The sequence below is a fragment of the Leiobunum rupestre genome, chromosome 9 (assembly GCF_980474605.1).
Source record: "Leiobunum rupestre chromosome 9, qqLeiRupe1.1.hap1, whole genome shotgun sequence".
In the NCBI taxonomy this organism is placed as follows: domain Eukaryota; kingdom Metazoa; phylum Arthropoda; class Arachnida; order Opiliones; family Sclerosomatidae; genus Leiobunum; species Leiobunum rupestre.
In genome coordinates, this window is record NC_143392.1 from 31284786 (window position 1) to 31307301 (window position 22516).

Genomic DNA, 22516 nt, shown 5'->3' on the forward strand with positions numbered 1-22516 from the left:
TATCACATAATTTTTGTAATTATCAAATTTAGTATATAACCTTATTTGCGCAAAGCAAAAATTTTGCTGCGCTTTGCGTAAATGAACTTACTTTCGATTTCTAGCACCCACTACTCGCTACTTTCATATCTTCTAATTCGAGAAGGGAGGAGGAGCTTCCGTTTAAATTAGCGACGATCTGAGGTTATATTACTAAAAAGCTATTACAAGCGATAATTATGCAACATTGCGCTTTAAGGCTGCGTCCGTTATCTTCCAGGCAGGCCGTGATAGAATAAACTAAAGCAAAGTTATAAAACGAACTTAAAAGGGGCCTCCTGGAACTCCGGGACCCCCCCCCCGCACCACGTAACCACAGGGGACCCTATTTACGCCACTAGTGTTTATTTTATAAATCGAAGTTGGACGTGCTATCTTCTAAACAAACATTTGTAGTAACGCAGTACTCGCGACGCTAAAGGAAATAGAAAATAAACATAGGTTTATTCATAAGCTCGTCTGGTCGACGGCCGTAGCTACTATTTCTAGTAGACACTATTCACTAAATCGGAAAGTCGAAACTGGACACTACGTACTTTGTTTGGATATTTTATTTACGTGACGGTTCTTGTTGTTTAAAAGTTTTTGGAGTAGCTTTTAATCGGCTTAACAACTATTTTCAGTCGGATCAGTCCATTAACCGAAAGTTCCGAAACCGTTCACCGTTCTTATACACATTAAAATTATAATAGTATGAAAAATTATTACACAAATCATTACCTCAATATCTGAAGTTTTAAAATTTGTTAAACAAACTAACCGTTAAATTATAAAATACGGTCCTCATTTATTCCCTCAGTTAATAGAATTTGAGATACAAACGATAGCACGACGCGAGACGTAGCTATGTTTTTAAACAGACACTATTCGTAAAAATAAAACAATAAATCTATTAGGTTGACGAAACAGTTCCTTAGAAACTATGAAGATATGCGTAGTGCGATACTCGAGAAGTCGGTTTCTAAACAAAATTTGACGAAGTGTTCAAGACTTCAAGTGTTGAAAAATATGAAACCATTTTCAATTTGAGCACTATTTTTCCAAATGCTGGAATAGAATATCAAAATTTTCATTTCGCATTGCTTTGCCAAACTCTTCGAATTTTAGGGGGGGGGGGGGGAAGCTTCCCTATCCCAGAATTCCAAGTGGGTATTTTACCCACTTGGAATTTACCGTGTGGGTAGTGCTACCCACTATACCCAAACCTTCCGCCGGCCCTGAGTACAAAGACTTATCCATTTTATGCCCAGTGGTGTGTAAATATCACTGTAATAATTAGCCTAGCGGATTATTATATTATTATTATTATTATTATAATTCCTATTGCTCAAAATATTTAATTGTAATTTTAAAAATAACGTTCGTCACTATGGTGCACCATATAAAAAAGAATCTTGTTACGAATAGTGAGCCCCGTGAGAACCAGAATGATACGAAGCCAATAACCCTTAACAACATAACGCCACTACCGAAATTGGCTGATTGAATGGGATTCTAATTACCTTTAAAGTTCCATTTTATTAGAAAAAAACTACGCCTCTTTTAAATAACATCATTTGTTATAAAAGGGATTCGAGGAAAATAACCCTTCAGCAATGGTATAAGCCCGTTAGTTTAATAATTCTCCAAGGCTAACGTCCCCACCGACCCACTGCCGGAAAATAGTCTAATTGATGGGTTTCTAATTTCCTTAATACTTTTTATAAAAAGTTTTATTTTATCAGCAATAAATTGAGTCCTATTAAAAAGTATAATGCAAGAATTAGAAATCAAAGATTAAAAAATAAGACGTCCCCATACAAATGCCACTTTTCGACGGGTATAAAAGCTCATCTCCCGTTAATAAACTTTAAATTTGTTCCGGAATTAACTGCCGAGATGACACCCTGCACCCCTTAACAACACCGACGTTTTAGCTGTTTTAAAATGTACGAGAAATACACGAACGTTCTGATTTACCAAATTTTTATTTTAGAATAATTGAGGTTGTAATTAGGAAACAACATCGAGGATTTTGGGTGGAGTTCCTACCCGAATCACAATTTAGCATTGTTAAGGTCCACCTATGCTACCATCCGAATATCGGGAACATAAAAAAGCCTTAGCAGGACTAACTCGATTAATTCAGGTACTTTTAAAAAAATTTCTAGAATATTTATTTGTAAATTTAATTTCTAAGTGGAAAAACTATCCGATATCTTCTTCCGTGTTATTGCCGACACAATTCCACCTCTTTCGCATTGACCACTTCGGCGTCATTGGCATCGACTTCAATATTGACTTCTCCGGAATCGTCATCCTCGGCATCAGCTCCTTCGGCTATCTTCGCATCGCCTCAGTCTGTAGCATCTTTGTTGCTATATCCGTCTACTTCTTCCACCGTATCGATGCCATCTACATCCGGAGAATCTGTTCCCGCTGCCGCCCACTCCCGAAATGAGAATAAAAAGATGCGCGCCTAATGATCAGCTAATAAATAAAAATCGAATACAATGACGATCTCGATAATACAGCAAGCTCTTGATGGTAAATTTGAAAACTTGTAATTGCTCAAAAAAATATTCCATAAAATGCGTGTGATTAATTTTTATCCTATTAACCCTCTAAACGATGTGAAAAAGTAAAAAGACCAACAACATTAGGGCCCGTCTTTTCACGATTTATAATTTAATCAATAACGCCGATAAAAGGTAAGTTTTTGAAGCCACGAAATTACCCTTGGGGTTACAGAGTGAAGTTTCTCTCTAACACTTGGGGTTACAGAGTGAAGTTTATCTCTAACACTTGGGGTTACAGAGTGAAGTTTATCTCTAACACTTGGGGTTACAGAGTGAAGTTTATCTCTAACACTTGGGGTTACAGAGTGAAGTTTCTCTCTAACACTTGGGGTTACAGAGTGAGGTTCCGCTCTAACACTTGGGGTTACACAGTGTAGTTTTTCTCTAACACACGGGGTTACAGAGTGTAGTTTCTCTCTAACACTTGGGGTTACAGAGTGAAGTTTATCTCTAACACTTGGGGTTACAGAGTGAGGTTTCTCTCTAACACTTGGGGTTACAGAGTGTAGTTCCGCTCTAACACTTGGGGTTACACAGTGTAGTTTTTCTCTAACACACGGGGTTACAGAGTGTAGTTTCTCTCTAACACTTGGGGTTACAGAGTGAAGTTTATCTCTAACACTTGGGGTTACAGAGTGAAGTTTCTCTCTAACACTTGGGGTTACAGAGTGTAGTTCCGCTCTAACACTTGGGGTTACAGAGTGTAGTTTCTCTCTAACCCTTGGGGTTACAGAGTGTAGTTTCTCTCTAACCCTTGGGGTTACACAGTGTAGTTTCTCTCTAACACTTGGGGTTACAGAGTGAAGTTTCTCTCTAACACTTGGGGTTACAGAGTGAAGTTTCTCTCTAACACTTGGGGTTACAGAGTGTAGTTCCGCTCTAACAGTTGGGGTTACACGGTGTAGTTTTTCTCTAACACACGGGGTTACAGAGTGTAGTTTCTCTCTAACACTTGGGGTTACAGAGTGTAGTTTCTCTCTAACACTTGGGGTTACAGAGTGTAGTTTCTCTCTAACACTTGGGGTTACAGAGTGTAGTTTCTCTCTAACACTTGGGGTTACAGAGTGTAGTTTCTCTCTAACCCTTGGGGTTACAGAGTGTAGTTTCTCTCTAACCCTTGGGGTTACAGAGTGTAGTTTCTCTCTAACCCTTGGGGTTACAGAGTGTAGTTTCTCTCTAACCCTTGGGGTTACACAGTGTAGTTTCTCTCTAACACTTGGGGTTACAGAGTGAAGTTTCTCTCTATAACTTGGGGTTACAGAGTGAAGTTTCTCTCTAACACTTGGGGTTACAGAGTGTAGTTTCCCATGTAGCACAGCGCGGTCGGTTAGTAGTCGGTTAAGAGACTGAGAGTCGGTTAAAGGTCGGGTCGGTTTTGCCGACTGAAACCGACTACAGTCCAATGTTTTGACTTTTTGCCATCGGCGGTTAAAGTTGGCACTAAGCAGACGGCCATTGCAACACTCCCAGTTCAATGCATTCTTAGGTGCCGACTATTTACCAACACTGATTAAGATAACCATTTTAAAGTCGGCATTTGCAACCCTAAATTTGATAGTACAAGAGGTCGGCTCAACCAACCATTGACCGACCTCAAGTGAATCGGTCTTAGGTCGGTGAAATTAACTGACATACGGCTAACTAATGTACGATTGATCTTGTGGTCGTTTTAACCGACCTTTCCGTTTTATACGTGTTGTATGTGCCGCCGGTTTACCAACACTGTTTCGGTTTGCCATTTTACAGTCGTCAATAACGACCCTTACTTTGATATTCGAAATGTCGGGTTAAACAACTATCTGCCGACGTAAAATAAATGTACCTAAAATTTTGATTATGAACTGATTTGCTGATAGGAAATTGTCGACTCAATTTATTGACTGTTTTACCGACTCTGTAATTAGATTCTGACTAGAATGAGAGTGGCTAAAATGAGATAGAGGATATGCTATTTGGGTAAGTGTCAACGACAATTTGCCACCCATATAACTAGACACGTTTATATAGTTGGCTTTACCGACAGGTCAGACATTTATTATATCCTTATTTTAAAATAGCGCTAGATTTTCTCATTTAAGTGACATCTATATTTAATTAGTAAAATTTATTACAACTATCTATTCAAATACGTTAAAATAATAAATAAATGTGATTAATTTGATTGATATTCATCCTATTTTAATTTACGAATTATAACAGTTTTGACCTGCCACCTGTTGGTAGCGTCTATTTCAAACGGGGGAATTAAAGTTCGTTAGCCTTCTACCATACAAATATCTTTCCGTGCGTACCACGTGATACTCAGAAATCAGGACTCTGAGAGAGAAGGGGAAAGCCGGTAGGCTCAGGCTGTAGCTGCACGTCGTGGCCAAACGTTTAAGTTTTACTTTATTCGACCGTGTTAAATTTATATCTCTATGGTGTAAATACTTGTAATGATAATTTAGATAATTTTTGAAATTTAAGAAGTTGAAAGATAACAGTGAGTTATTATCTTCTTTAAAGAGCTATTATTTGTTTGAAAACAAGACAGTCGTAAACAATTAAACATGTCCGTGACTGGTAAATTTAAGCCTTTGCTTTATCAAATAATCATTTACCAATGCTTTGTAATATAGTTAAGCGAATTAATCATAATTATTCAGGTGTGTACTCAGATTTCCTACATTTATCTACCAAATATTGATTCAAAATATTTTTAAGTAATATTTTTAGCTGGATATAGTTCAGCTGATGATGTTAGTAATAAGCTAAAGCCCAAAGAGCCGGCGAAAGACAGTTTACGTGTAATCGTTATAAGATGGTGTTTCGACTGAAAGTTTCAATTTTATTTTAAAAGTGGGTGATCTGTCCTGTAGTATCAAAATAGTATTATTCTTAAGAATTTTTAATTTATTTACGGTTTTCTTTAATTGATTTGAATGTTTTTGACGAAATTGTTAAAAAAGGTTTGTATTAATTTTTCTGTATATTCCTGATTTTTTAAAGTTTTTAAGACATGCTACCATTTTTTATACACAGGTAACGATTTAGCTCCTAGAAATAATCAACTGGAAGTCTCTTAAGCTTTTGATTACTTTTGGTATATTGTGAATTGTACAATCTATTAACTTAAACTTATACCTTTGCATCTAAACCAAACTTTCATTAAAAATTATATTTGACTAATAAAAGTTCAGAAGAATATTATTTTATGTGATAAAATACTCTTATTAAGTAATTAGTTTTGCAATAAATTAATTTTCATAAAAATCAAGAAATAAATTTTATAATTAAATTGAAATTGTTTGCAGTTTCTTAGGGGAGATAATTTGCCAACCTTTTCTTGGATAGAACATCCCGACAATTTTGGGTGGTATCCATCATAGTGAAGGCTCTGCAATAAAATGACCTATCAGATAATACTGTAGGCCAATATCGAATTCTTAGGTGGGAAAACAAACATTTAGATGTCGGCCAACTAAAGATCTACTGGCGGTTAATTTGTATATTTAGAAAAGGCCAACAGTAGGGCCGACTAAAACACTACCAGCTGAGCTACCCACAAATAATAAGTCGGAAAAGAGGTCAATATTCTGTCGGCCAGTTTGTGTTACTTTTATTAGTCGGGCCAACCATGGCGCGGGTAGGACATCCCGACTAATCGCCTAGTAGTGTATAGACACTACCCCCGACTTGTCGTCCCTACCAAAATCGTAGCGCTGGGTTCTCTCTAACACTTGGGGTTACAGAGTGTAGTTTCTCTCTAACACTTGTGTTTCAAAGCGTTATTTCGATATAATTAGCGGGGATTTAGTCCGTATGCCAATAGGCCTTTTTATAAAGTAACATTAGCCTTCTTGTTTTCATGTTGCTGCTGCGCCACGGGTGAAGTATCGCTGACGTTTTCCTACGAAAATCCCTGGACGTAAGAGTAAATTCGACGAGGTACCAAGCACGTAGATATAGAAAGTCTAAGGGGGGGGGGACGAGTTATTACACAACCAGATGAAATCGCGAGCGCGAAATTTTTCGTTAGCAATAAGTTCAATAACGCATATTTAAAGTACTGGCTAGACTTGGGACGAGTGACAATAACATTTCCGCATACGTATCAAACGAAGATTTTTAATACATTTGCGAGAAAATTATAATATTAATGATCCTAAATAAAGAACAGAGAACCACTGTTGTACAATAAACTTTAAAACTTTATTAAAAAGCTATGCTACGGCCGTTTCGGCGCTAAAACTGCCGACGTCGTCAGGCAAAACTAATCTAGATACAATTTTTAGCCGAGAGTTATTGAGAGAAACAGAGTAAACACGGTTCGAGTGTAGGCACAAGAATAACAACAATTTTATACCAAAGCAATATTCCCCTGGTTAAGTAACTGTACATAGTGCATAGCAATCTCCTGGGCGGGGACATCAATGTTGTTAATAAGTCGATTAGCAATTTTTAATTTCACTATTTCTATAGACTCTAATGTTCAATTTTATTGGGTTGTTTTCTTTGGAGATTAGTTTTGCATTATTGGTGTCTATGGTGTGTGAAACCCCCCGAACATGTTCAACAATGGCTTTGGGCCTTTTTAGTCTAAGATCCGCATTGTGTTCCTTTAATCTGGCTGATAGGCAACGTTTCGTTTGGCCTACGTAGCCCATTGAGCAACTGCATGATAGTAAATAGATTCCACTCTGGTCAGCCTTATCTACTGTGTCTTTTCTAGTTGGCAAATAATTTCAAATCTTGTTAATGGGTTTGAAAATCGGTTTAACGTGATTATTTTTACACAGGTGGCCTATTTTTTCTGTGAGTTTGCTATAGGGTAATATTATGAAGTTGTCCTTCTTATCAAACGGTTTGAGCTTGGTGTGGTTCAAGGTTTCGGCTTTATTTTGTACAAAATAAATGATCTTATTGACGAAATTTAAATCAAAACCCCTATTAAGTGCTACCATTCTAATGAAATTAATTTCGTGGTTATATTCCAATTTTTCGCTACAAATGTTAAACGCTCTTTCAACGTATGAGAGAAACGCAGATTTTTTCTGAGAGAAGGGATGTGTTTATTTGTAGTGTGGTGGTGCTACTATTGCAAAAGGTTTTCTAAAGACGGTCGTGGTAAACGATGTGTGGTTCTTCTGAATTAGGGTATCTAAGAATGGAATTTTACCCCCTAATTCCACTTCTACTGTGAATTTTATATTAAGGTTTTGTGAGTTTAAGTAGTCGAGGAATATATTTAAATCGCTTACACTATGTTTCCATTTAGCTAGAACCCGATTTCTTTAGATCTTGTATAAGTTCTTTAGAATTTTTTACAGTATATTTATGTTTATTTACTAAATATCCGAAGCATTTGACGATGCATTTTGCGATGCGTTCCGATGAAGAGTTGATGTTCGGGACAATCGGTTTAAACTTTAGTACTTCTTTGTGTATTTTTGGCGATAGGTAGAATCTGGGGGCTATAAACTTGGAGGGTATTAGCGCTTCCTGTTCCTTATTGTTTAGGTGTAGGCAACTTTTCACCGTACTCTTAACTTTGTTGTGAAAACTATTTATAGGGTTGCTCTTTAGCTTGCTATACGTATCGTCATTTAGAGTTTCGTCAACCGCTTTTTCATATTCACCTTTATCCAAAATGACTGTACACCCCCCTTTGTCTGCTTTACAGATTATAATTGACTTATCAGAGACTTGAGAGCTGCAAATTCACCTGGTGTTAAGTTTGGGCTATTTTGGTTCGATCTGTGTTTTTCCAGCTCTCAAGTCTCTGAAAAATGATAAGTCAATTATAATATGTAAAGCAGACAAAGGGGGGTGTACAGTCATTTTGGATAAAGGTGAATAGGAAAAAGCGGTTGACGAAACTCTAAATGACGATACGTATAGCAAGCTAAAGAGCAACCACAATGCGGATCTTAGACTAAAAAGGCCCAAAGCCATTGTTGAACATGTTCGGGGGGTTTCACACACTATAGACACCAATAATGCAAAACTAATCTCCAAAGAAAACAACCCAATAAAATTGAACATTAGAGAGTCTATAGAAATTGTGAAATTAAAAATTGCTAATCGACTTATTAACAACATTGATGGCCCCGCCCAGGAGATTGCTATGCACTATGTACAGTTACTTAACCAGGGGAATATTGCTTTGGTATAAAATGTATTGTTGTTATTCTTGTGCCTACACTCGAACCGTGTTTACTCTGTTTCTCTCAATAACTCTCGGCCAAAAATTGTATCTAGATTAGTTTTGCCTGACGACGTCGCCAGTTTTAGCGCCGAAACGGCCGTAGCATAGCTTTTTAATAAAGTTTTAAAGTTTATTGTACAACAGTGGTTCTCTGATCTTTATTTAGTTATAACATGTACAAGTTAGTCCTAAAACATATTTAGTTAATGATCCTATTAATATATTTGACTGTGCTGCGTTGCGGATATTTCAATTCATTTTTACGTCTTACTGTTTATTTCTTAATATTGCGCTCGTTTCGTAAGAAAGGAATCGAGTCCTAAGGGGGGTGTTTGAACCCCCTAAACCCCCCCCCCCTTATATACGTCCTTGCGAGGTACCCGTTTTTAAACATAAACCGAACTGAACTGATTTTCTAGGTATTAGGTACGAATGTGCTACATAAAAACAAATTCAGCAAGCGAGCTTATTTTATAGAAAGGCCTACTGTCGTCGAGTTTTATTCTACTATACGTTATTACCTCAAAAATAACGGTAAAATATGGCGGACAGACGTGCGCGCTTAAAGCAAGTGACAAATGTTTAAAATTTATTTAACTGGCGGAAAATATTTCGTTCATCTACTGCAATCTCCGTTAATTAACGTAACAAAGATGTGTTTTTTTTTAAATTATATGTTTTGTTTAATCATAATTAAGACGAACGCTGAACTTGTTTAAAACGAGAGGTAGACAGTAGAATAGAATCAGCCGCCGACGCCATCTTCATAGACCACGAGGTTATTCACTAGAGCGCATAAACTAACCCAATAAATTGAATTGGATTAGTCTATGCTAGAGTCGTCACTGGTTTTGAATGTCCTTAACTCATATTTCATTTATTTTGGCAGGCTTCTCCGTGATGAGTTGCGCGACGTCAGTGAACATTCTTTCGTGCGTGTGGTTCCTTTCTCTGGTCGTTCTCAACAACGTTTTGTCATCCGTTATCCTGATGAACTTAGTCAACGGAGACCGGTCTTCGATCTTCACCATAGATGACGTACTTTCACAGAAGCACATGCAAATATATGTAGCCGACAATGCTGATAGTTTAAAGCAATTTTTAAAGGTAAGTATTGTAAGATCTTTATATCCGATGGTTATTTTTATGATTTATTTATTAGGGTTAAGAGCTACTTGACACTATTAGAAAGTGCAACATCAAATTGAATTCTAGAAAAACAATGTTTTTCTAAATGTACACTGAACATTTAGAAAAAACCAACATTTTATAGAAAATATTAATAAGATACCCAATATATATGACAATATTTTAAAAGAGCATTTACAATCAACTCATATTAAACATGTAAATTAATAAATACAATATAATTACTCAATTTATAATTTGAAACGTAGCAACTAGTCATGGCGCATCAACTTCCGATTTATTTTCCGTAGAGGACGGCTTATTTCTTTTAATCAATTTCTTCCAAAATAAATTAATCCGCTTGAGCCCCTGACCGCGCCATACTAAAACTGCCCGAAACTCTGCACGCCTCTGGACACTAATTTACACTTTCAAAATAAATTTAAATGATTTTAAATATTTTGAAAGCTTTCACGGTTGTACCTATTAAAATTTAAATAGTTTGTTTCATGTGCACCAAGGTTATAGGAACCTCTGAGAATTTGAACTAATAGAGGGGGCAAGAATTGAACCAAGAGCGTATTTAAAGGGGCGAAATTCATTAATTGGAAATCAAAACTGAACATCTTTTTTAACTCACCAAGAGAGGTGTCAAAAATTAATGGTTTTAAGATCAATACTGAGGTTGCGCGGCTTAAACCCGTTTAAGATTGAAAACGATGCTGTGTTTTTTTCATACTATGTGCTGAAGCCAATGTTTGTAATTACCGTTCTGATTTTGCTCAAAAATTATAAATGGTAGAGTTTTGAAATATGACCAGGATTTTATAATATATATCTTTGAGAGAAGTGTTCATTTCCCTATCCTGCTATTGTTATTTTTAGTTTTGGCGGGAAATTCCAGTCCAATAAAAATATAAGACTCCACTCGAGCCTGCGAAGGTACATGTATCATTTTTATGTCCTAGATTAATACTTATCTCGTAGAGTTAAATTCTGATATTTCGCAGGGAACATTATTATTTCGAATTTCCAGAAAATTTTAAAAATATTTATGTTTTTCAAAAACTTTATTTTGATGGGTAGGTAGATCATACTTGACAACAAATAAAGTTGGTTCGGTCGAAAAGGACCGAGGGTAAGTAACAAAGTAGGTCAGGAGAGTATCTTCCGTGTACTACTACTTGGAACCAGGGATTGACATCTGAATTGTGGTGGAAATCTCGACCAGCTCCGAGAACGTTGTTTCGATTTGGTGTTCTGTTCAGAAAGCGAAAACTTAATAACTGACTTAAGCCTAGTTCCCACTTAGCGAAAAAAACAATTTTCGCGCTGAAAATTGACGCTCGCGAATAAAATTTGCAATTTTTTTCAAATTCGCTGCTAAAGTCGCGTCTCCGCGGTATCTAGCGAATGTTCTATTTTTTGACGTCCACACCTTGGCGATAAAAAGCTTCAGCCAATCAGAAAACGCGTTCCCTCGATCTATTCCGCTCCCGTCCGTCACTTATTAAGCCTAGGTCTTTAGAAAAGCGGCTCAGCCAACTTGACCAAGATTCTGAAGTAAAGGTAATTATCTCACGAATAGAATCGTTTATTTATTGAAATGATCAACAGGAACATCCATTTGGTTCATTTTGAACTGATGTTTTATGTTAGGCCTAAAACATTACTAAAAACCCGCACGAGTTGTTTCAGCGTTTTTAAATTTTCGCCCTAAAGTGAGAACCGCTTCCCCAGCGACCGAAAAAAAGCGTCTTTTTTTCGTTGCGCGAAAGTTTTATTCGTCTCGAAAATTCGCGAAGTGGGAACTAGCCTTTCCTCTTGTAGCGTTCCAATTCACTTCGTCCTAAAACAATTGAATCATTAATGCACGCTAATCGCGATAATAATGAGACATCTTTATTTGACTCCAGTAACTAGGGAAAATGATTTTACATTAGGAAGTTGTCGCTATATACAATAATATGAACATTTACCATATTTCTACAAACCGTGCTAGAATTTAGTAGATCTAAAACAAAAAACTCCACCTGTAATTTGTTGGTGTTTGTTTTTAACTTTTTTTGGTTTTAATTGAATCAAAAGATCAATCTTTGGTACATTTGTGCTGTGGTTAAAATATGTTTTCGTACATAGCTCGAAAAAGCTATTATCTCCTTTAATCAACTTGTAGTTATTCATGACCTTATATCTTTATGCATAATAAGTCCAAAAACAAATTTTGAAAAAGATGAAAATCGTTATTCGAAATTATAATGCTACCGTATATCCTTAGTTTTTGAGAAGAATGCGATGCTAGAGGAAAATGAGACACTTGTATAATCTATATTTAACTCGCTTCATTTAATCAGACTTATTCTATTAAGTGTTCTGTTTTTCCTAACATGTCGTTATATTAAATTAATAAGTTTATTTTGACTAATTAATTGCTTGGTTAAATCGTCGTTTAGTAAAATTTCAACCCAGCCGAAATTAAATCCTGGAGACGCCCTTGAATTGAACAGAGAAAAATGTGAGAGCGGGTCAATTACGTTAGTGGTCTCTCGCGGTAAAATATTCGGGATGGTTAATATTCACTATCTGGTTCTTAACCCGCTGTGGTTGACACTTCAACTCGAAGGCTCACGGGTTTGGAAATATTTCTGCGCTAAAATTGAATTGTTTTTAAAGTTTATAGGAGAAAAAGAAGCGGAAATTAAGAAAAGAATACTCCTTGTATATGGAACAGATGTTCCGAAACGTATACGGGAGGTGGCCAGAGGACAAACGTCGTTCGTAGGATGGGAAGAAGATTTGGAGTACGTTTCGGATTTCTGAAAAGCTGAGAAAGTGGTTGTACCGGCATTCTTCTTGAAGAAAACGCTTCTTGAAGATTCCTTTATTTAAGGCGGTTCTGGGGAGAGCTACAATTTAGTCTGAGAACCGGACTGAAACAGTTCCCAGATAACTACGGGATTATTACGGACGGTATTAGAACTAGGAAAAAATACAATGAATCATTGCTTCTTACTGAGTTTTATTGAAGCCTTAATATGGTTACTAAATTTATTTTAAGTTTTGTTTCATTTGGAAACTTCTAAATTCTGCATCCGGCAGAGGCTGATTTTCTCGCTAGTTTAGGCGAGCTTCTTTTATGTTCTGACAGACTGACTAGCCTCTCTCGAGGTCCGGTCAGTTATATGGAAAATTTATCCCTCCCCTTCTGCCGTTGGAAAGTTTTTGGCGATGATGTGGCCAGATTCCCCAGTGCTCTATTTCCCCGCACTTATCATAAGTTGATTGGCAGGGCCCGTGGAGATAGGAATTTACGAAACTTGCCAACGACATCCAAGGAGGGTTTTTCCCAAATATACAATACAGTGGTTAAATAAAATACATACCACGAAAATAGGAAAGGGAATATATACAATTAGATTTACACACACTAAAAGTTAAACTTAAACTATACAATGAAATGAAATTTATACACTATTTATACACTATTTAATATTAACATAAAGGAGGAAAACGCTTTTTACATTTTTAACACTCCCCTCGGTAATACGTGAGTATTACCATGGGTACCTTACGCGTTTGACTCGTCATTAATTTCAAGATTGCACAAATGCTGGATAGACCGTCTTATGCAGTTACCGTTGGTTGTTTTAACGATATATGACCTAATTTTATTGTCGCGTCCTATTAGCACTTCCTTTATCAAACCGAGATTCCACATGTGTCGTGGCACTTTGTCCTCGTGGATTAATACTACATCTCCAACTTTCAATTCGGATTGAGTTTTTGGAGATTTCGCGTGGTGGGCTGACCTAAGCTCCATTAAGTAGTCATGGCGCCACCTTTTCCATATTTGTTGGAGTAATCGTTCTCGGTATTTTAACCTCTAGGTCAATTCAAGGCGTGTCGTAGGTACTTTTAGTTTTTGAAAGGTTATAGGCGGTAGTGAGGTTAATCTGCGTCCAACTAAGAAATCTGAAGGCGCTAGGGGTTTTGGTTCATTTAGGTCATTATATAAATAGGTAATTGGTCGGGAATTAATTATTGCCTCCGTTTCAATTAAAACAGTTTCTAATTCGTGATAGTTAAGGAGGGCTCGACCTATGCATTTTCGAAGACATGTTTTGGTCGAACGTACTAAACGCTCGTAAAATCCGCCATGCCAAGCGGCCCTTTCAGTTATAAATTTCCATTTAATCGAGTGATTACCAAAAAATTCCTTTAACATTGGTTTACTGAGTGTTTGCCAAATGAGTTTTAGGTCCGAATTAGCTTTTTTAAATGTCTTAGCGTTGTCGGTATATACAACGGATGGTACGCCCCTCCTAGCTATGACTCTCCTGAAAGCTAAGAGAAAATCTTCGGTGCTAAGCGAGGGAATAAGTTCTAAATGGATTGCGCGAGTTACCGCGCAAGTCGCTAAACAGATATACGTTTTTTGGTCTTTGTTTTGGTTTTTGGCTATCAATGGTCCCGCGAAATCTATACCCAGTATAGAAAAGGGAGGGGATTCTTCAATCCTGTCCATAGGCAAGGGAGCGATCGGCATTTCACCCAACTTCGCCATTAGACGTTTGCACGTTATGCAATCCTTAACAATAGCTCTAGCTAGTTGCCTAGCGGCTGGCACCCAATATCGTTCCCTCAGCTGAGCTACGGTATCATTTATTCCGCTGTGAAAAACTTGCGTATGACTTCTAATAGCTAATAGTTTCGCTAGCCTTTGGCCTTTTGACAAAATGATGGGGTATTTTTCGGCGTAAGATAAAGAGGATTCCTCCAATCGTCCACCTACGCAAATTAAGCCTGTTTCGCTAAGTATTGGTCGTAAAGACGCTAATTTTGAGTGTCTATTGATTTCTACTCCGCTCTTTAACGACCTTATTTCCGGTCCAAACTCTTCAGCTTGAACCGATTTAACCCACAACTTTTCGGCTTTGGCCATTTCTTCGGCCTCTACGGGTCCTACAATTTTCTTTAAACCCCTAGCATTGTTTGCGAAACGAAAGAGATACGAAGTGATGCGTAATACTTTATTCAGACTGGAATGTTTGTTTAAATCAATCAAATTTTGAACTCCTACTTTTGGAGAAATTTTTACCGCTAACGTTAATTTTCTCTTTTCGCTATCTACGGATTCTAGATCTATTTCCGGTTTCCCATTTTTTGGCCAATTTCCCTTGGGCTGCTTGAGCCACGCGGGCCCTTCCCAATACAAGCTACTGTCTCCCAGAACCCCCGCCTTCACCCCCCTAGTTGGCAAGTCGGCCGGGTTGCATATTCCGGGGCAATGATTCCAGTTTCCCCCCTTCGTCAAATTCTGAATTTCGGACACGCGGTTCGAAACAAATTGTTTCCATTGATTGGTATTACCAGTTACCCAGGCTAAAGCTATAGTGGAGTCTGTCCAATAATAGATTCCGTTTAAATTTTCTTTAAATATTTCTTTGACGTTGTTTGTTAGTCGGGCGCCTAATAGGCAGCCCATAAGCTCTAGTCTTGGTAAACTAAGGTTTTTCAGTGGGGCTACTCGAGCTTTCGCCGTAACCAAGGCAACCCCTACCTTTTCATTTATGGTCTGGTACCTAACATATACTAGTGTAGCGTATGCCTTTGTACTGGAATCGCAAAAACAGTGAAGTTCAATTTCTTTGATCTCGTCATTGGTTTTGTGAAAAAAATGCCTATCAATTTTGACATTTTGAATTACAGATAATTCATTTACCCAAGTTAGAAATGTTTGTTTAGTTTCCTGACTAAGCTCCTTGTCCCAATCCTCCTTCGATTGCCACAATATTTGTAGAAGTACCTTGGCCCTAATGGTGAATGCTGACAATAGGCCTAAGGGGTCGAAAATTTGAGCAACAAAACTCAAGACCTGACGTTTGGTGGCTTTTACGCTCTTCCCAATCTCAATTAATTTTGCCAGATCGAAAGCGAATGTATCATTGTTGGAATCCCATTTCACTCCTAAAACCTTCGATTCGATTATCTTGGTTTCTTGTTCGAATAAACTATTCTGTTCCTGATTATCATGGGCTGTCCATAGATTTCGTAATTCTTGGGAGTTAGTCCCCCATTTTCTAAACTTCATTCCGGCGCCCTTCATTAATTTTGCCGCGCCTAATGAAATATCAAACCCTTCGCTTACGTTTTTTGCCCCACTGGTTAGGTCGTCTACATAAATGTCATTGTTTACCTTTTCCCTAACTACGTCCGAGATTTCACTGTTTTGTTTGGTGTGATATTTGATAGTGCACGCCAAAAGAAAAGGGCTTGAAGTTACCCCAAAGGGTACGCGAGTCATTCTGAGGGTAGTATATTGGCCTGAAATAATTTTCCCGTCAGCTTCCTGTACCCATAAAAATCTAACTGAATTTTTATCCGCTTCGTCCAAAGCGACCTGCAGAAATGCTTTTTCAATATCTGCTACGATCGCGATTTTATTGAACCTAAATCTAATTAATAGTAAAAGTAAACAATCATTAAGTGAGGGTTTTCCGTACGCGTGCGACGACGCGTCTAATACGACGCGGAGTTTCGTCGTTTGTGCATTTAGCCTGACGACACCCTGATGGGGAAGATAATAGGTTCCCTCCTTCACTATTTCTAACTGTTCGTTCGGCACTACCTCGGCCACCCCCGTATCTAACTGTTCTTTTATTACCTCCCTGTACTTTTGGTAATACTCTGGGTCCCTTCCGAATCTTTTTTCTAGGCTTTGCATTCTTTTCCGGGCGACTTGGTAATTATCAGGTAGCGTGTGTTTACTAATTTTCCAAGGAAATTTTACGCTATAGCGTCCTTGGGCTTGGTCAAATTCTATATCTTCAAAAAATGTGTTTAAGGCCTTATCATTAGGGTTTTCTTCAATTTCAGAACTATTTATCCCTAAGCCCTCCAAGTCAAAAAATGATTTTAGAGTATCATTCACGCGCCTTTGACCTAGACTAATTAACATCGCGGAGACTGATTGATTTGATTTCACCACTGAATTGTTTTTCTCGGGTCCGCTAAGACACCACCCCAATTTGGTTTCTATCGCTACAGTGCGGGGTCCCAATCTTTCCGGTCTGCTATCGGCTACTACTGCCCAATAATAATCGGTGCCCACCAATATATCAATATCCGGGTTTTCTAAATCGGATTTCTGACCTAAATTGTCTGCTAAATTTATACCCTTTGTCCGAAGCTGTTCCCTAATTTTAACGTCACTCGATTTTGTAAAATCATAAGTAAGAAATTTTTGAACAATAGCTACAATTTCTACGGTTTCGCCAGGGTTTTCCCTGTTTTCAAGTGTTACCTTTACCCTTTTACGTTTCTCTTGGTGGGGGTCCTTATTTCCAAAACTAAACACGTCAAGGTCTAAATCGTTTACAATGGGAAGTTTCAATTCTTTCGCTAACTCTTCTTTAATAAAACTACCTTGACTCCCCCCATCTAAGAAGCACGTGGCGATTTGGGAGTGTTTTGGTTGCGCGGGATTTTTGGCCACAGCTACGGCCCTTTGGAGTAAAATATTTTCGCTAGGAGTTTTTATCGGTGCCATTGCCATGGTAACGGTTTCTACCTGGTATTCCGCCTTTTTATGGGCGGGGTTTTCTTCGCACGTGGCGTAATTGTGTCGTTTTTTACACGTTTTACAATTTCTAAATTTGGACCTGCAATGTCCGGCGCCATGACCCAAGCGAAGACAGATGAAACACCTCCCGCTATCCCTCACCATGGCTCTCTTTTCCTCTAGGGTATACCTATCGCAGTTTGTGAACTTATGACTAGAGTTTTTGCAAAATAGGCAATAAACACTATCGGGTTCTTTCGGAGCTACTCCGGCGGCTAATTGGGAAGTCGTAGTTTTAGGGGGATTATAATCGGATCTAGTTTTCAATTTTGATTTATCCTGATAACTTTCGAATTTGCCTGATTTTTCAAATTTCGTTTTGGAGCTTAGCATTTCAGACATTTCTCTACACTCCACCTGCTCCCTTATAAATTCAATCAAAGCTTCCGCGTCCCAATTTGACCCAGATTTGTTTTTTAGGCAAAATTCGGTCCGGATTTCCTTTGGCAAACCTCTTAACATTGGTGGACATATAAATTCAGCCTTTTCTTTCATATCTACGCCTAAACCTTTCAAACTTCTGATACTAATATCGTACATATCTAGGAGATGACGAAGTGACTTAATGTCGTTAGGATCGAAAACAGGCACTAATTCTCTTATTTTATCGATATGAGATTGAATTACGAGGTCGTCACGCTTATACCTCTGCTTAAGAATTTCTAAAGCCTGATCGTAAGACTCATCTACTTCGTCAAACCCTACGACAGCGTTAAGCGCCTCGCCTTTTAAATAACCGAGAAGATAAATAAATTTTTCTACTTTGGAGAAATCTTGCCTGTCGATGACTGCGGCGAATCTACTCCAAAAGCTGTTCCACTTTGCACGGTCTCCGGAGAAGGTTGGTATTTGGATCTCCGGTAACTTTGGTCGATGTCTCGTTGCGGTGGTTGAGACGATGTTGGACTCGCTGCTGACGGTGGATCCTCGGTGGCTCGAAACGGCAAGCGTCGACGAGCTCCCGTTGATGCCCAGAATTTTGTTCAGGGCTCTCCTCGCCTTGAGTTTGGACGCGGAGATGTTCTCCCTGCGGATGATGGCTTCGTCGGACTCCATCTCGAGTTCATCTTCTTCCTCTATGAGGCTGATGAGTTTCGCATCCTGCCTAATTAAATCATCCTCTTTCTGATTAAGAATGTCGAGCGTGTCTTCTAGTTCCTCCACGTTAATAGACGTGCCATCGAGTATATCAGCTAGCGTATCCATTACCCGATTAGCGGCGTTACGAGCGCTTTTTTGGGCGGCTCGCGCGAGTTTTTGCTCTTTGGTCGCGCCTGATGAATTGGCTTGGACTTGGTCATCCTTGTCCGCCCCTGTTGACTTCCCGTTCGCCAGGACTTCATTAGTCGAACTTGAAGATTTTGCGGCATTTTGCGACGTTATAGTTGTTCTTTTGGTCTGGTTGTTCGTATCGTCCGTTGGGTCCGGCATTTTCCTTGAATCCCAGTTGAGTTACTTCTCGGCTCCTGATGCTCTGGGGATCTTAAGTAACGCAATCTGGACCAATTACAGAACTATCTCAAAAGCGATGTTTCAAGCTGATTAATATTATGTAAAAAAAAAAAAATTTCTTCTTAATTCAAACTTGCCTTAATTTAAATCACTACTTAAGAGGGTCTTCCAAAGGCCTTATGCCTTGATTTTACAGTTTCATGTTAACATAGTTATTTTTCGGTTATAGTAGTATTTTATTTAAGAACAAGGTTAATAAAGGTGGTATATATCATAAATTACTATTCAGGTTAAAGAACAATTTCGAAAAACCACTTGAAAAATTAAATCAAGTCATTTTCCACAATTATGTAAGGCCAACAGATAAACAAGTATCTTTCTTTTTCCCTAAGTGTAAATAGTTTTGACATGTGGGAAATGTACAAGGATTCGTTTGTTCAAATTTAGCTTACAAACAGATGCACATGTAGCGCGTTTCTTCTTCTAAAAGGAAAGCGTAGTTGAATAGTGCACTTTGAATACCCTCTGATTCAACCCTTTATCTTTCTTAATTTTTGTCTATCTTTACAGAATATTTATATTACAGGATACGTCAGTACTACGCCATTGGCATTATTGACAAGAGAGTCGATTTGGAATACGGTCATCTCAAGGACAGATGCTATACCGAGAAGAACACCGATGTCCCCGGCGAGAAGAGAAGAACTCCAGACACGGCTTTATCATTCTTGTTACTCGTTGTATTCGCTGAGTGTCTTTCTTCTGTCGTACTTATTTTGGAGCTAATAATTAAGTTCCACAAATACGTTTTGCCTAGTGCTTAACACTTTTCTGGGACAGTGGAAGACCAGCTCTGCTCCTAAATTGGGACACTGTCTAGTTACAAGAATTTTTTCCACCTTTAGAGAGCATACTTATTTTCTTGTCGTCTCTACAAGTCGCGGTTTGTAATAAGGATAAAAACCTTCCATGACCGCTAATCAGTTCTAAATCTGGGGTCGCTAGTTAATAGTTTTGACACTTCTTTCACTTCGTTTTAAACAAGAATAGTTGTAATATAGAGAAGTCATTTCTTCATAACTTTATTTTGTAGAAATCAAGATGGCTTTATGTAAAAATATTTTTAATTTCCTTTTTTATTGCTTTGTAATTGTTTAGGTCCCTCGATACCCTAGGCTTCCGTATTTTTCACCTGTTCAAATTTGGTTTGACAAATAAATTGCGTCATTAATAGTAACATGTATAGCATACTGCTATGTAATTTCTAAACTAGCAAATAAAATAAATTTAACAGTTTAATGCTAAAAGGATTATCTTTACTTTAACTTACTATACAAAAAGAAGATTGGTTTATCAACAGCTCCGTATTGATAATCACTATTGTGCCATGAAAAATCGGCTTAAACCAATATATCTTCCCTTCAAACATTCTTCACAAATGCGCATGAATAATCTCTGAAATCCAGTCGATGGAATAAAAGTACTCTGACCAAGATAAAAATGTTATCCACGAGAAATAGTCAACTCCCCCAAACGCTGATATGAAGTCAACTATTTGCGCTCTCGCCTTGTTGTCAAAAGATCAAGCCGATTTTGAACTTAGGAAATTTAAAATGTGTAACTAACTACACTGAAAACGATTCTCATTGACCTGAGCTAGTACAAGTTCGAAGATTTTCGGCTGACTTTGGTCATTCCAATGTTCAAAGAAATATCCCGAACAAAAATGAGCAGAATGCAGTCTGTCTTGTGAATAGCTCTCAGTAAAACTTTTGAATGTGAAGAATAGGAAATGTCACACTTATCAAAAAGATAATACACTTATGGTAATACTAGTGAACTATCTTTCCAAGTGATTAACCATTGTTATTCCTTTGAGCACTCGTTTAATTTTCTTTATTCCAACATGTTGGAACTAGTGCTCGGAATTGAATATTCATTATCCAAAAATATTTAACGAATTTATTTAAGGATTGCTAACATTCGTCGTTTTTGTCCACGGGACCAATAACCGGTGACCGCAAGACCGAAACCCCTGACCTCGCGCTGTCAAGAGACGCTGGCATACAGGCGCTGTCAAGAAAGAGAAACGGGAGTTTCTCTCTCTCTGTTTGCCTCACTTAGCTGCTGCGTGGCACGACCTTCGACCCCTTTCGCTAGCGTTCGTTCTCTTTTCTCAGCCCCCCCCCTCCCTCCCTCCCTCTATCTGTGTCACTTAAAACTGCGGGAATTAATTTAGAAAACCCATGCGAACGGAGAAACTAAAAATATTTTGTGCAAAAACGCTTTATCAGAATTACATCTTAAATTATTCAAAGAAAACAAATATATGTTAACTAGCCCTTACAGGCGGGCCCTCAGCTAGTTGTGTGTTTCGAGGCACTCCACCCCAGTACGCCCCCCAGCCCCTTTTCCCCATAATTTACTCAATAATTTAATTTGCATATTTAAAGTATAGTGCATGTTGAACTAATTTAATTTGCATATTTAAAGTATAGTGCATGTTGTTTCCGTTTTCTAAACCCCAATTTACTTAACTAGCTGAAAGCTAAATAAAAACCACATCATTTGTTATAAAAGAAATTCTCATTACGAATAGTAAGTCAAGTGATAGCAATAATGCTTCGAGGCCAATAAACCTTCAGGAATGGTATAAGTCCGTGAGTTTAATAATTATCCGAGGCTAACGTCCCCACCGACCCCCTGCGGGTAGATAGTCTAATTGATGGGTTTTTTTTATCATAAATAAATCGACTCCTATTACCAGTATAATGCAAGAATTAGAAATCAAAGTTTAAAAAGTTTTACGTCCCAATACAAATGCTAGTTTTCGACTGGTATAAAAGCGCCTCTTGCCATAATAAAATTTGCGTTCGCTCCTGAATTAACTGCAGGGATGACATCCCTTAACAAAACCCACGTTTTAGAGGTTCTAAAAGATACGAGAAATACGTGAACGTCTTGATTTACCAAATTTTTACTTTAGGGGTGGAGTTAGAAACCCGAATCAGAATGTAGTACTGTTAAGGTCTACCTATGTTACCACCCGATTATCGGTAACATAAAACAAGCCTTAGGAGTACTAACCCGATTAATTCCGGTAGAATGGTCCCTATTGTTTTAAAAAAAAATTCTAAGATATTTATTTGTAAATTAATTTTATCAAGTGGAAAAGCTTGACTTAAACATCTAGTCTGAAGAGGATGCCTTAGCCACCATGTTTTCTTTTCAGCGCTAATTATCCGATATCTTCTTCCGTGTTATTGTCAACACATTCCACATCTTTCGCATTGACCACTTCGGCGTCATTGGCATCGACTTCAATATTGACTTCTCCGGAATCGTCATCCTCGGCATCAGCTCCTTCAGCTATCTTAGCATCGCCTCCGTCTGTAGCATCTTTGTTGCTATATCCGTCTACTTCTTCCACCGTATCGCTGCCATCTACATCCGCCCTCTCCCGAAATGTGAACCAAAAGATGCGCGCCTAAATCCATTAAATAAGAAGTTCGCCAAGAAGGCGATAATATT

At 38.0% G+C, this 22516-nt stretch overlaps 1 protein-coding gene across 1 annotated transcript; it reads right to left on the reverse strand.

The window, feature by feature from the left end:
* Nucleotides 1-2248: 2248 nt before the first annotated feature.
* On the reverse strand, nt 2249-17638 carry LOC149927124 (uncharacterized). The gene is made up of 3 exons (XM_090157805.1): nt 14343-17638; nt 2756-3509; nt 2249-2362 (listed from the first exon to the last, which is right to left on the reverse strand). The coding sequence occupies exons 1-3, from the start codon at nt 17636-17638 to the stop codon at nt 2249-2251; spliced, it is 4164 nt and encodes a 1387-aa protein (XP_090013931.1).
* Nucleotides 17639-22516: the final 4878 nt, after the last annotated feature.

Bases quoted from the DNA above. Each gene is read 5' to 3' on its own strand.
- LOC149927124 (XM_090157805.1), bottom strand. From the start codon at position 17,638: ATGGTGAGGGATAGCGGGAGGTGTTTCATCTGTCTTCGCTTGGGTCAT. The intron at 3,510-14,342 runs GTATATCTGTTT...CCCGTGTGTTAG, and splicing joins CAAAACAAAGACCAAAAAAC to AGAAAAACTACACCGTGTAA. The intron at 2,363-2,755 runs GTAATTTCGTGG...GGCGATGCGAAG, and splicing joins TTCACTCTGTAACCCCAAGG to ATAGCCGAAGGAGCTGATGC.